General features: G+C 44.9%; 1 protein-coding gene across 1 annotated transcript; it reads right to left on the bottom strand.

Moving 5' to 3' along the window:
• Positions 1-187: 187 nt before the first annotated feature.
• Ccdc43 (coiled-coil domain containing 43) lies at positions 188-13801 on the bottom strand. The gene is made up of 5 exons (XM_021176842.3): positions 13554-13801; positions 8260-8347; positions 5713-5848; positions 4312-4370; positions 188-2006 (listed from the first exon to the last, which is right to left on the bottom strand). Exons 1-5 carry the CDS (start codon positions 13749-13751, stop codon positions 1819-1821), a joined length of 669 nt encoding a protein of 222 aa, XP_021032501.3. The 5' UTR covers positions 13752-13801; the 3' UTR covers positions 188-1818.
• Between the last annotated feature and the right edge of the window lie 800 nt (positions 13802-14601).

The raw sequence follows: 14601 nt of genomic DNA, 5'->3' as shown, positions 1-14601 counted from the left end.
AAAACCAAGGTACTTCTTTGAGCTAATCTTTACTTCACAGAAAACTTTGAAAGGATTTATACATTTAAGGGAAAAGACACTCCACTTGCAGAGTGTGCTACTACACGAGCAGACAATAAAGACCACTCCCAAGGGACCAGCCACAGCACCTTTCCACCAGGAGTTGGAAAGAACAAGACAGAAGACACTGACTTAAATAAAGTTTATTTAAAAAAAAGGAAAAGGTGGTTATTTTTGCAATGCCATGGTTGTAGGACAGAGGCAGCAGATCTCCTTTCCCTAACCATGTTTTTTTTCTTCTGCACAAAGGCAGCTAATGTTACAAAAGTCAACAAACTTTCTCCAAACAGTAGGTTTATAGGCCACATGTGGTCTCAGTCATGAATGTCTTCCTTTTATAACCTCTTAAAAATGTAAAAAACCTTTTTAGTTTTTGCCCCATACAAAAAAGACTGGGCCAAACTTGGCCCGTGAGTGGAGTCTTCTGACCCCTGGTATAAAATAATCTTATCAGAGAAATTGTTCTCTTGAGGCTTTTGATACCTGTTGCCCATAGTCAAGTAAAGAAGGGCTTCGTTTACAACTAGATGTGGCTGTGACAGAAGTCGACTTGGAGAGTTCTGTTCACCCTTTACTCTCCCAGTTTTTCCATTCACTCATTTCATAAGCTTAACCACCAACTATATACTTTTAAGTATTGTGTTAGCAAAATTTCCAGTGTTTTTCTCTAAAAGAGTAAGTCCTTCATTTTCTCTAAGACAGGAATTATTAGGTCTTACTATTCATGTTGCAGGTGTGTCCAACCCGTGGTCAAGGACAGCTATAAACTCAGCCTAACACAAAATCATAACATTTAAAACATGATTTTTTTTTTTTGCAAGTTTTTAACAAAGCCAAGTCACAATGTCAAAAGGTAGGACATGCCTGCAGGATAAATCAAGATAGAAAATCAAGAGGGGATTCAAGGGAACTCAAGATTACAAAAAGAAAACTCTACCTAACAAAATGATATCCTTATACTCCAATCATCTTCTTGAAATCACAGATTACATGAAAAATACATAGCTCTCTATTTAAAAAGATAATTGTTTTTCCCACAGGTTAAGTCTTTCTTCCATACTGGGGCTCAGTCCCAGGCCCTTGTATCTGCTAAGCAGGCACGCAACACAACTATAGCCTGAGCCCAAGTTGACACATTAAAAAAAAGAAAAAACTTAGATCACATTCCAAATAATTTCCTCCACTTCCCTAATTTGATGTCAGAAAATCTGGATCTAGGTAGGGCCCTTCATTAGCTATTTCAGCTTCAAAATAGTTACAAGCCAGGTGTGGAGATTTAGGTCCATAATCCTGAAGCTGAGAAAAAAGGACATTGTAACAAGTTCAAGGCTAGCCTGGGCTACAGAATGAAACCCAGTCTCAAAAGCCCACTATATTTTAGGGCAAATATTGCCTCAGAAGTAATTTGTACTTTTTTTTAACTCAGAATGGATGGTCGTGTTTCCTTCAGGATGTGAGCTTTCTGTATCTGGCTAAATATACAAAATGAGGGAAGACCTTTTTAAAAAAGAAGGGCACAGGAGTTCAGTACTAAAATAGAAAGGTTACCCTAATTCCAGATCTTTGGTAAAGATACTAACTATAATTGATTGCCCACACCACCAAAACATGGCACATTTACAAGTGATTGTGATTTTCCTTTTCAACATGTAAACAAAGGGGGAAAGCCTTAGGAAATTTTGGAAAATACATTAGTCTCAGTTCTCTTAAATACACAGACACACAATTCATGGGTGGAAGGAGCAGAGTGGGCCAAGGTTATCGCTTCCGTTCGCCTCTCTGTGTCCTTTTCTTTTCCTTCTCCTTGCGTTCCTGCTTGGCTAGTTTGTCCTTCTCCCTCTGCAGCTTGTCCTGTTCCTTCTTCCTCTGGGACTCATCCCGAAGTGAGTCTCTCTCCAATTTCCGAGCATTGAGAACATCTTCCACGTTGGTGTTTCGGAACAAGGCTACCAGTGAGTTAAGGGATTCAGGCCCAAGTCCTGTAGGCAATAATCTTGCTCCTTCCTCAGTCTGGATGACTGTCTCTACACACTGAGTCCTAAATGCACTCTAGCTATTCCTAGTACAGGGAAGCATCTTTGGTTTGGACTAGAGATGGCTCAGTGGTCACAGGCACTTGCTCTTACAGAGAGGACCTGGGTTCAGACCCACAGTGGCTCATTCCTATGCATAACTCCAGTTCCAGGAGATCCAGTGCCCTCTTCTGGCCTCTGTTGGCACCAGACATTAGGCACAAGTACACAAGTATGCATGCAAAACACTCATTAAAAAAAAAAAAAAAACCAAACAATCTTTGGTTTAATGGTAAGGGTCTTAACTGGTTTTGTTTTTTTAATTTATGTGAGTGCATTGTAGCTGTCTTCAGACAGAAGAGAGCATCAGATCTTATTATAAATGGTTGTGAGCCACCATGTGGTTGCTGGGAATTGAACTCAGGACCTCTGGAAGAGCAGTCAGTGCTCTTAACCACTAAGCCATCTCGCCAGCCCTAACTGTAAGTCTTAATGTTACAATTCACCCTAAAATGTTCCTTGGATTAAAAAAAAAAATCTCATTTGGAAAACTAAGCCTGAACTTTGGAATATTTTATAAAAATGAAGTTCATTAACAAGGACATCTGAAAAATACTGTTTATACTTGCAAATAAAGTCGATCCAAAAACAAAAACAAAATATTCTCACTCCAAATAGCCTAAGGCAAAATAACTGCTGCGGAGCCTAGGGCACATCAGTGGAGGAGTATCCCTGTGGCTTAAAAAATGCCCATGCACTTGGACCACAAAAATGCTTGGAAGTAATTAAGGTTTATTCTTACAAATAAACCTTAATTTGATCTTTTCCCTAAAGTTTAAGTGAAAAACCAAGTTATGCTGTCAACACGAAACTCCTGAGTTTAACAAAAGTTAGAAAACAGCCAAAAAATGTATTCCTTATTTCTTTTAACTTTCAAAATAAAATATCAGGGGCTGGGTCAGCAGTTAAGAACACTGGCTGCTCTTCCAGAGGACCTGGGTTCAATTCTCAGAACCCACATGGTGGCGCGCACAACCATCTGTAACTCAAGTTCCAAAGGATCTGCCATCCTCTTTTGGTCTCTGGGGGCATCATGCACACATATGGTGCACACGCATAACACGCAGACAAAACACTAAAAAAACAAAACAAACAAAAAAAAAACTTAACAACAACAAAAAAGGCACTAGGCAATTAATCTCCTCTATACTCTTAAAATATGACCTTTTCTACTTTACGCTATACAATAAGAGCACTAGCCTAAGCATACACAAGGCCTTCCTGTCAGTCTGTCACGCCACAAGTGAATTCCTGAGATAATCCCTGATAGCGCACTGTAACCTCTTACTTCAAAGGGGAGTTCTACATTTACCTGCTTAGGAAACATCTCAGAGTGACCTGTTAGTGGGACCTTCTTCCTCAACACATATTTTATATTTTCAGCTTCAAGAATTTAGCCTCTGTTCTTTTTTCAATTACAAGGTTTTTAAGAATAAAGATAAAATCTTCACATTTAAAACTTTTCTACAGCCCCCAGGCAACCAGAGTTCCAGGCAATATCAATATATATATATATATATATATATATATATATATATATCCCTCTAGTTGGGTATGATGGCTCATACCTTAAAGGACAGCCTCCAATATAGCCAGTTTGAGTTTAGTCTGGACTAAAAGAAACTCCTGTCTCAAAAAACCAAACCAAACCAAACAAACAAACAAACAAAGAAACCAAACCTCAACAAAAACCCAACAAGAAGCCAGGTGTGGTGGTGCATTCCTTTAATCATAGCACTCAAGAGACAGAGGCAGGCAGATCTCTGTAGGTTCCAGGCCAGCCTGGTCTATATAGTTCCAGTTTAGTCATGACTATCTAGTAAGACCCTGTCTCATAATAAAAAATAAATTAATAAGAAAATGATACAAATTAATTTTAAAAGCCACCTCCTTTGCTAGGTGTGGGACATGCTTTTAAACAGAGTACTTGAGGTGGAGACAGAGATCAGGAACTTAGCCACCCTAGCGCGTTGGAGGCTAGCCTAGGCCGTGTTAACTTGGTTTGGGGGTAGAGTATTTGCTAAGTTGGCTATCCATGGCTGTGCTAGGCATAGGGCTCCCAATACTGACAGGACAGGACTTCCCTGGTGAGAGGGAGCCTGTAGCAGTGACAGCAACATGACAACTGATCTCCAGGAGGGCCATGAGAAACACAAGGGATGGACAAAGAGAAGGATACTTCTGTCAGAACTGACGTTTGCTGTTGAGGCACCCGCATCATCTTTCTTATCTGCTTCAGTGAGGGACGTTAAGGAAAACCAGGTGGGAAAAAAAGGCCTTCACACATCTCAGACTAAGCGTGAAAAGTGTTTCATCGACAAGGGTACGAAGCAGGCTGGATGCAGTGAGGATGGGGCATCGCCGAGACTCATTTCTGAAAATCTTAACATGGCAGGAAATGCCTGCAGCTTCTCTAAAATCTTCTTAGAGGCTAAGAAGAAGGGTCAGGTGGTCTGCAAAGCCCGCCACACTGACATTACCTAATAGCCGGGGACAAGACATTCTGAAACAGCACAGTTCCCACCAGCACGCAGGAGATGGAAGCAGGAAGATCAGGAGGTCAAGGCCAGCCATTCTTACAGCAAGTTCAAAGCCACCTCGGCTGCATGGCACACACAGTGTGATTCTCAGAGCCTCCAGGAACTTTCAAGAAGCCCACATCATCCATGGTCTCTATCTTTTTTTTTTTTCTTTTCCCAAAACCAATTTTTTATTAGATATTTTCTTCATTTACATTTCAAATGCTATCCCAAAAGTCCCCTATCCCCCCACCCCACCCCACCCCCACCCCATGGTCTTTATCTTAAGGCTACTTTATATCAGAAACTCAGAAAAAGCCCAGAGATCCCTGTTTTAACCTCAGGAGAACTCATAGTTTAAAAGCTGGTGTTTTGGAAGCCAGGCGTGGTTATGATGCCTTTAATCTCAGTGGTGGAAGATGGGGGTAGGAAGATCTTTGTGAGCTTGAGGGCAGCCTGATCTACATAATGAGACTGTCTCAAAAAAAGTTATTTTGGGCAGAAAGCAAGTATGACATTACAGCACGGATAAGAGTAGCCACGATGGTCCGTCTTGCACGAGATTTAGAATCATCGGACACGAACCTCTGGGATGCCTGTGTGAGAGTGTCTAGCTGGACTAAGCCTGAATGTGGGAGGCAGCCTTCCCTTGGGTTACAGTCTTGAACTGAATCAAAAGGAAAGGGAGGCTGAAAACAGCATTGTCTTCCTTTGCTTTCCTGCTGGAGGTAATGCAACCAGCTGCTGCCTGCTGCCCTGCTTTCCCCACCATGGTGGAGGGTACCGGCTCAAAACAAGAGGAACTAATACAGTGTCCCTCAAGCGCAAGGAATTACAGTATTTCCTAATTCTATCTGGAACAGTTATGTGTTGAATTAGAAGTCACATGTCAACTATTCCAACATCATTTCTGGAACCCACAAGGGCCCATGGCCGCTGCCATCTTGAAAGAGGAAACTAGGCTACAGAGCGGGACTGCAACTTCTCAGGGGTGATATAAACTGTCCAACATTCCCAGCACGAGCCTCAAGGGAACGGGGCTGAGCCTCCAAAAAGGATATTCCTCTTCGTCTGTCACGTCGGCATACTGGGCCAGCAGGGCTGCTTTCCTCTGCTTCTCTTCTTCTGAAACCACCCTGGGCTTCACCACAATCTGTGCCTGCTTCTCAATCAAGGTGGCGATGGCCTGCACCTCATCTGTGTGGCAGATGGAAGGAGAGAGAGACAAGGGCAGCAGGTAAGAGAAAACAAGCTCCCAAACCACTAAGCCCCCTAGTGGTCAGTGTTGGTAGTAACCGCTCTGTTCACATTTGCTGGGCCCTGAAAGCTGAGGACCCCGGCCATTCAGGAGTCAAGGAAAAGCTATGAAGGCTAGGCTTTAAGCCTTCTAGAAAAATATTTTAGATTATGTTTATTTGTTGGGGAGGAGGTGCACCGAAGTCTAGAGGACAACTGTGGGGAGACAGTTTCCTCCTTCATGGGATCCCAGGGATAGGACTCCGGACACCCGGCTCCTGCACCAAGCGCCAAGCTAAAACCATCTCATCACCCCTAGGGGAACATTTTACAAACACCAACACGGGGGGGGGGGGGGGGGGCTGGAGACAGCTCCGTGATTAAGACTACCAGTCAGTGCCTGCTTCTCAATCAAGGTGGTTCTGGCAAAGGACTGGAGTTTTAATTCCCAGCCCTCCTGTCAGGTGGCTCACAGTCCCCTGTAACTGCAGCTTGGTGGGATCCGATGCTTTGGTGGGCACCTCCACTCACACACACACTCACACACAGACAAACATATGTACATTAAAAGTAAAAAAAAATATTAACAAACCTGTGTGTGTCTGTGTGTCTGTGTATGCAAACCAGCTTTGCTTTTATTTCCAGGTAAACAACAGCAATAACCAATACCCGGGCCCCAAGCCAAGTATATTATGCGATTATACTGACTGAGGACCAACGCTGTATAATTTAAGTTAGATTCTTTATAAGTTTGGCTTCTGTGTTTTGAGTTCTCTGTTGCTAATTTACCATCCTAATGAGCATGTGAGCCCATTCCTCTTTCATTTTCAGAGGAAAAGGATTCAGCCAAATGAAGTAGAAATTCAAACATAATGTATGCCATGTAATGAAAAATATGAAAACGGTGGAAGCTCAGTGGGCGACGGCTCCAGCCTTCAAGACTGACCACCGGAGTCCAGAAGACTAGAGCTGACCCAAGACATGTGACTCGAATCTACTAGGGGCAGAGGGTTCGAGCAAAAGCAATTGCAAACGATGCAGGCATGGTGGTGCACACTTGTAGCCCTTGGGAGGCTGAGCGAGCCTGAACTGTATAAAGAAAGTTTGTTTCCAAAACAAAACAAAACAAAACAACAACAAAAAAAAACAACAAAAGAAAGGAAAGGAAACCAAAACCCACCCACAGCACAGGGAAGATGGCTGTGGTCCAGGTGGACTGGAAAGACAAAGAATAAAAGGAAATCAGGATTGCTAAAACTTTAAAGAGAACATCTGGGTACTCACTGAAGCAAATTATCTTAGGAAGATTGAATATCCAAAGAAGAAAATGACACCCTTGCCCCTTAACAGCTGACGGGCAAAGACCCCGGAGATTGGACCAGAGGCTCTGAGGGCAGCACAGGGGTGGCTTACTGAGTACAGGAGCTCTGGCATCTTCATGACCTGAATTTCCTCAAGGTGGAAACACGGATCCAAATCCTCAAAGTTGTCCTGACCCTCACACCACACACACCACACATGCACATACACACACACACACACACGCACACACACACACGCGCACACACACACACACACACACACCACACAGGCACACACACACACAGGCACACACACACACCACACACATACACACACCACACACATACCACACACACCACACAGGCACACACACACACACCACACAGGCACACACACACACACCACACAGGCACACACACACACGCGCACACACACACACACACACACACACCACACACACCACACACACACACACATACACACACCACACACATACACACACCACACACATACCACACACACCACACAGGCACACACACACACACCACACAGGCACACACATACCACACACATACTACACACACACACACACACACACACACACCACACAGGCACACACACACACACCACACAGGCACACACACACACACCACACAGGCACACACACACACCACACATACGCACACCACACACACCACACACACACACACATACACACACCACACACATACCACACACACCACACACACACACACACACCACACCACACACATACCACACACATACTACACACACACCACACACACACACACACACACACACCACACATGCACATACACACACACACATGCACACCACACACACACATCACACACACACACCACACACATACCACACACACACACACCACACATACGCACACACACACCACACACATACCACACACACGCACACATACACCACACGCACACACACATACACACACCACACATACACCACACACACACACCACACATGCACAGGCATACATAGAAGAATCAATGTGTTTTAAAAAGTAAGGCCAACTCTACCTTCCTTTTTGACTTTGGTGGTGACATCCCGTGTTTCCGACCATCGCTCCACAATTTCCTTACAGATGTCCAGGAGAGACTCTTCTTCCTGGTAGGAAAAGCACGCAGTGAGTTTCCTGAAAAGCACGCCGGTGAGTTTCCTGGAAAGCACGCCGGTGAGTTTCCTGGAAAGCACGCCGGTGAGTTTCCTGAAAAGCCCCCAGAAACAACAGCAACCCGAGGAAGGCCATCACTCTCCCCACTGGCGCAAGGACCTGGGCCACAGATGACAGACGAGAGTGCATCTCATTGGAGGCTCCAGACACAGAAGCCATCTTGACTGTCCCAGAACCCACGCCTGCTGTCCAGATTACCCACGCTGCCCTGCCTCATCCTCCATTTTATTTTATGTTTTTTTGAGACAGGGGTTTCTCTGTGTAGCCCTGGCTATCCTGGAACTCTCTCTGTAGATCAGGCTGGACTCAAACTCACAGAGATCTGTCTGCCTCTGCCTCCAGAGTGCTGGAATTAAAGGCGTGCCCCACCACCACCCAGCCTTCACCTTTCATTTTAAAGAAGGAAATGCTTTGTTTGTTTAATTAATAATTGTATCCACTGTCTGCTCTTAGGATACAGTAAACAATGTTTAGTTTTTTGTTTCGTGTGTGATGTGTGTGGTGTGTGTGATACGTGGTGTGTGTGATACATGGTGTGTGTGTGTGTGTTGTGAACACTATGGCGTGCCTGTGGAGTCAGAGACAACTGTGGGAGTTGGATTCCTCCTCCTACCATGTGGGTCTCAGGAATTCAACGTAAGTGATTGGCAGAAAACACATTTACCTGCTGAGCCACATCACTGACTGGTCGGTCATATATTATGTACATACTGTAGAATCAATCTAATTATTGCCTTAATTCATTACTTAGCAGTTTCCTGTGGGAAAACAGTTAAAATATACATCTTTGAAGCACACTATATTATTACATTTTTATTCATGATAGTCTCCATTTCATGTTATAGATTACTAAAGTGTCTCCCCCTTTCCCTTGCCTAACTTCAATTTTCTGGAGGAAAACTTGTTGCCGAAATCAAAATTCTAGCCTTGTTTTGTTTTGTTGGTTTGGTATCTTTTTGGCTTTAGTGGCCCAGGCTAGCTTGCTAAGTAGATAAGGTTGCCCATGAACCTCTTACGGCTGACTTTCAAGTACCGGGGTCTCGTGGGAATTTTGGTTTCTTTAGAAAACAAAGGAATATTATAAGAACATGTTTTCGTCTTAATCCCAGCTGTGGGATGTGGGGCTGCGTCTGATTGTCCACAGCAGCTGACTGTGATTTGCCTCATGCTCTAGCAGGGGTGTGATTTTGCCAGGTGCAGATAGTTTCTGCAATTGTTGTGATGTCTGGAATTCTGGGGACTTTTCAGAGCGTATATAAATGCAAGCAAGGGTCCCCAGGAGGCAGGGTAGGTAGTGGATTGTTGTTGGTCTTGGTTTGTTAAGAAGTTGTCATGTGCAAAGAAGAAACAAGGATAAGAAATTAGATATTCTGTCTGCAAAGATCAAACTTGCCCCAAGGAACTCAGCACTCCTAATCAACAGGAAGCAGTCTAAGGGCGACATCTCGGCCTTCCCAACCCCTGACTTTAGTCAGGGATCTCTTTCCTTTCTTCTCCATTACCTAGTGTTTGGGGTTGAAAGGACGGAAGAAAAAAGATCCCACAAAGTAGCCAAAGCCCGGCTACACTGGGGTTAAATGCCTGCTGCCGTTGGTGGCTACAGGGTCATACCCTGTAGCCCAGGCTGGCCTTGACCTTCCAGCAATCCTCCTGCCTTTGCCTCCCAAGTGCTGGGATTACTAACACACACCACTATTCCCAGCCCAGCTCTTAACAATTACACACCATCTCCCACGGAGCTGTGAGGAGTCAAAACACAAACTTGGTGCAGATACTCACTTATTAACAGGAAATCCCTTCTCCCACCCTTCATCTTTTTAGCAGGGATGCTAACATCCCTACACAGTTTTGGTCCAACAATACCCGCCACCACCACCACCAAGCACAGAAAAACAGCCCTAAAATAAGGAAAGGAGAAGCAAGCAGGACAGCCCCGGAGGACACGCCAGCTTGTCCTTCCAGTCTCCCCACCTGATCCAAAGGAGCCCATTCATCATTTCCTTTTAGCCCCCCATTAAGGGTCTGCCGTGTTCAAGGTACAAAGACGAGAGCTAAGAGTCTGTGATTAAATCAATGTTAGCTAGACTTCACTACTTAAAGTCCTAACACAGGACGATTACTAAGTGGTAAGGCTTTCCTTTCTAGAACAGCACTCCACAATAGGCTGTCTATTTTGTTCCTCCAAACACTTCAAGCAGTGTCAAGGAGAAAATAGTTCTATCAATAATAAAAATAATATATGATGCATGAGTTGATCATCTACTGCAGGTCCTGCTGGAGAGACAAAAGGTGTAGGGAAACTTTTATTTACTCCAGAGGGCACACTACCTTGAATCGTACCTCAAAGTCTTGCTAACAAACTTCATAATCCTCAACAATGAATCTAATTTGTTTCTCCAAGAATGAGATTTGCTACAAAAGTCAAGGGCCTCTGACATGACATGGAGTCAAACAGAACTGTGAACGATGGATTGGATATAGACCATAGTCTTTGGTCCTTTTCTCTCTGTAGAGAAATGTTCTCAGTTGCTTCACCAACAGGACTCCTGCCTCACTATTCAGTTCCTGGCATTTCTTCCCCAAAGATAGCTTACATATAGATGGGCTTTCAGGAAACTATGAAAAAATGAAACATGATATCTGAATTTGATACATGTGCATGCACATGCGGGGGTGGGTGGAACATCCTTAAAATGATTTTGTCTTCTGCAGTTTATGCAAGAGGCAAATAAAAGCAAATACAATTCTTGATGTTTCTTCTTCTTTTTCTTGTTATTTTGGAGACAGGGTTTCTCTGTGTAGCCCTGGCTGTCCTGGAACTCACTCTGTAGACCAGGCTGGCCTCGATCCATATGAAGAGTCTAGAGCAAGCACTTGCTTCTTGTTAGCTAGCAACAGCTACAGACTCTATCAACATCACCGCGGAAAACACTAAGTATCAAACTCAACTGCTTCCTGGAGTCCCCAGGAACCTCACAGCTGCAAATAAAGCCCCAAAGTCCTGCCTCTTATTCTTTCTTCTTATAATCTGAAGTTTGGAGTCAAACGACAGAATTGGTTGTGCTATATTCCCACGGAACCCCCGAGCTCCTCACAAGCTGTGTTAGCTCTTTTCCATTTATAGACCAAGTGGTTCTTGCCAGTGGGATCAGGGACAGCTGCGTCAGTGTGTCATATTTCCAGCATGTTCTCAATGAACTTAACTTCAGTGTGAGCGTCTCTAGCATGTATCCCATCCCCCAAAATTACTTTTGGATTTGAAAAAATAAAAAAAATAAAAAATAAAAAATAAACCTTCCATTTCTTTACATAAAGAAGGTACATCCAGGAGCTGGAGAGATGGCTCAGTGGCTAAGAGCACTGGCTGTTCTTCCACAGGTCCTGAGTTCAATTCCCAGCAAGCACATGGTAGCTCACAACCACTCTGTAATGGGATCCGATGCCCTCTTCTGGTGTGTCTGAAGACAGCTACTGTGTACTCATACACATAAAATTAATAATTTTTTTTAAAAAAAAGAATGTACATGCATATTTATACCTATGCTCACCATACCTTTTGATTCTCCTTACTAGTCCCTGAATATTGACTTTAAGGACACTAGATAAGCCCATTCTCCAAACCTGCTCATTGTGATAGACATCAAAGAATAAAGCCTTTGATGGGGGGTTGACTTTCACAGTAGCACTTTGGTTTTCAAGAGACACCTCCACCGTGTGGGAGGATAACAGTTTCTCTGGTATTTAGTGCAGATGCAGCAAAGTTTACTTTTGAGCAGATTGTATTCATTTATTAGATTTGCACTTCTTTCACATACGTGCCTGTTACCCATGGAGGTCAGAACAGATTGTCCAATCCCCTTAAACTAGAACTACAAATGGTTGTGAGCCACTGTGTGAGGGCTGGGAATGGAACTCAGGTCCAATGTAAGAGCAACAAGTGCTCTCAACTACTGAGCCATCTTTCCAGCCCCCAACTCAATTATAATAAAAAGGAAGTCTCTACAGGACAATCCCAGGGCAAAAGAGGTAGGGAATCTAATCTACGCATATAATCTAAGTGTTTCCGTTGGGAGTAGAACAGGGAGGGATGAACTCCACACAAATATCAGATTAGAAAAGTGGGTGTCTTGATCAACTGATACATAAATACAGCTTTAAATTACAAATTTCTAAATTAGTGAGTCTCCCTGTTCTGGTTTGCCAGGGTCTCATTTGGCAAGCCCAAAGTTGGCCACCCACTTGCTGACCTTGGCAGGGCTGGGATTATAAACACGCATCACATCACAGCATACTGTGACGAATCTGCTTTTGAGTATTTGAGACAGGGTTTCTCTGTGCCCCGGCTGTCCAGGAACTCACTAAGTAGACCACAAAGGCCAGTCTCTGCCTCCTGAGAGCTGGGATTAAAGGTTTGTGCCCCACCCACGAACCTGCTTCTTTTTGGTTGTTTTGTGTTTTGAGACAGGGTTTCTCTGTGTAGACCACGATGGCCTTGAAAAATCACAGAGATCAGCCTCCTGAGTGCTAGGACTAAAGATGTGCACCAGCCACCATTCCATGGAAATACCTTATCTGTTTCCAGTCTATCTTCATCACAGGGTACCGCCCCACCCAACACACATTAATAATTACTGAATTTCCCAAGGTTGCTCATCGTGAAAAGATCTCCCTTACCTTACCAGTTGAGGACTCTAATTACTGAAATTGGAGCCAAGAGGGATCTTCCCACAGGCTTTTGTCATGGGACAGCCCTGAGACTACCCCCTAATGGGCAGACATCTCAAAAACATTTTACTCCCCTCTCTGAACATCGCAAACCATAGAAATGCAACTATTAGACGTTTATGATCGAACTGCCATTTACACATCTTAATGGCTTCAGGACACTCTCTAGCACATCCAAAGGCACCCAGGGAGCCTTGTTGCCCGGAATATGGGAATCCCGTCCTCTCTGTACACCTGCAACCCAAAATCTGGCGAGGGAGCAGCAGCCCACTTCTCCCTCAGAGTTATGCTTCTTTCCGGTGAAACCACTAAGCCTTCGTGACAGCAAAAGGAGAAGAGAGATGTGAAGTAACGAAAGAGGTCCCCAGATTTCTCCGTGAGGTTGATAGGATGTGTCCCGACTACTCTACTCACCAGGAAAGCAGAGAGGATACCCTGCAGGGCGTCCAGCTTCTCTTCCTCCTCCTCCTCCTGTAGGACGCCAAGAATGTAAGCGGCGTAAACGGCTCGGTCCACTCCCAGCGCCTCCAACCGTCCGTCAAGCCAGGATCCAAAAGCCCCGCCATCGCCTTCACCGAGGACTGCCGCGGCCACTTCGCTGGGCGCCGCCATGCTGGGGACAGGGTCCTGCCGGACCCGAGAGTGCCTACCGCAGTGCCTGACGGGCCGCGCCACTGGGCCAGCGCGCATGCCCGGAGAGGGATCCTCCACCCCTGCGCGCTGGGCTGTGATCGCGGTTTGGGGTATCTTTATGTCCTCGCAGCTAGCGCATCTTGGTGTAAGCGTGGTCGCGTGAGCCCCCAGGAACACCGGCAGGTGAGTTTTGAACCGGCTCGTTATAGTTGGCAACGATCGGATTCAGTGTCATTGTCAGCCACGCGACAGAGAGCTCAGAGGACTGTCTGCTCACCACGGATTCCAGCACTTCTGCTCTGCGCCCGGCAGGTTCTTGTGGGATGCGAAGCCAGGATGCCCCACTGAGTCTTGTGTTCCGGCATACCGCCGTCACTGCCATTCCAAGCCGCCTTCCCTGAAAACCCAAATTTCAGAAAACGTTCCCTGACTCATCTCTGTACAGAGACACATAGTAGGTTCTCAACAGTTAAACAAGCAGCCTCGGAGTCATTCCTTTTAATTATTGCTTCCGTGTTTCCACAGGTATACCTTTGAGGACTGTCTTAAAGTTTCTGTTGAGATAAGACACCGTGGCCAAAGCAACTAGGAGAGAAAAGGTTTATTTCAGCTTCCACTCTCAGGTCACGCCCCATCACTAAGGGGAAGTCACAGGAACTCAAGGCCCGAACCTGGAAGCAGGAGCCTTGGAAGATCGCTGTTTAGTGGCTTGCTCCGCTTGCCTTGCTCAGATTGCTTTCTTCCACCATCTAGGAGACACCTGCCCAGGGATGGCATCAGCCACAATACATTGGACTCTCCCACGACAATCACTAATCAGGAAAATGTC

This window comes from Mus caroli, unplaced genomic scaffold (assembly GCF_978045245.1).
Source record: "Mus caroli unplaced genomic scaffold, Mus_caroli_1 scaffold_13, whole genome shotgun sequence".
Taxonomy (NCBI): Eukaryota; Metazoa; Chordata; class Mammalia; order Rodentia; family Muridae; genus Mus; species Mus caroli.
The sequence above is the reverse complement of the archived record's forward strand: the minus strand, read 5'-3'. Positions and strand labels throughout refer to the sequence as shown.

Bases quoted from the DNA above. Each gene is read 5' to 3' on its own strand.
- Ccdc43 (XM_021176842.3), bottom strand. From the start codon at position 13,751: ATGGCGGCGCCCAGCGAAGTGGCCGCGGCAGTCCTCGGTGAAGGCGAT. The intron at 8,348-13,553 runs GTGAGTAGAGTA...TTTTCCTACCAG, and splicing joins GTATCCTCTCTGCTTTCCTG to GAAGAAGAGTCTCTCCTGGA. The intron at 5,849-8,259 runs GTAGAGTTGGCC...TCTGCCACACAG, and splicing joins CACCAAAGTCAAAAAGGAAG to ATGAGGTGCAGGCCATCGCC.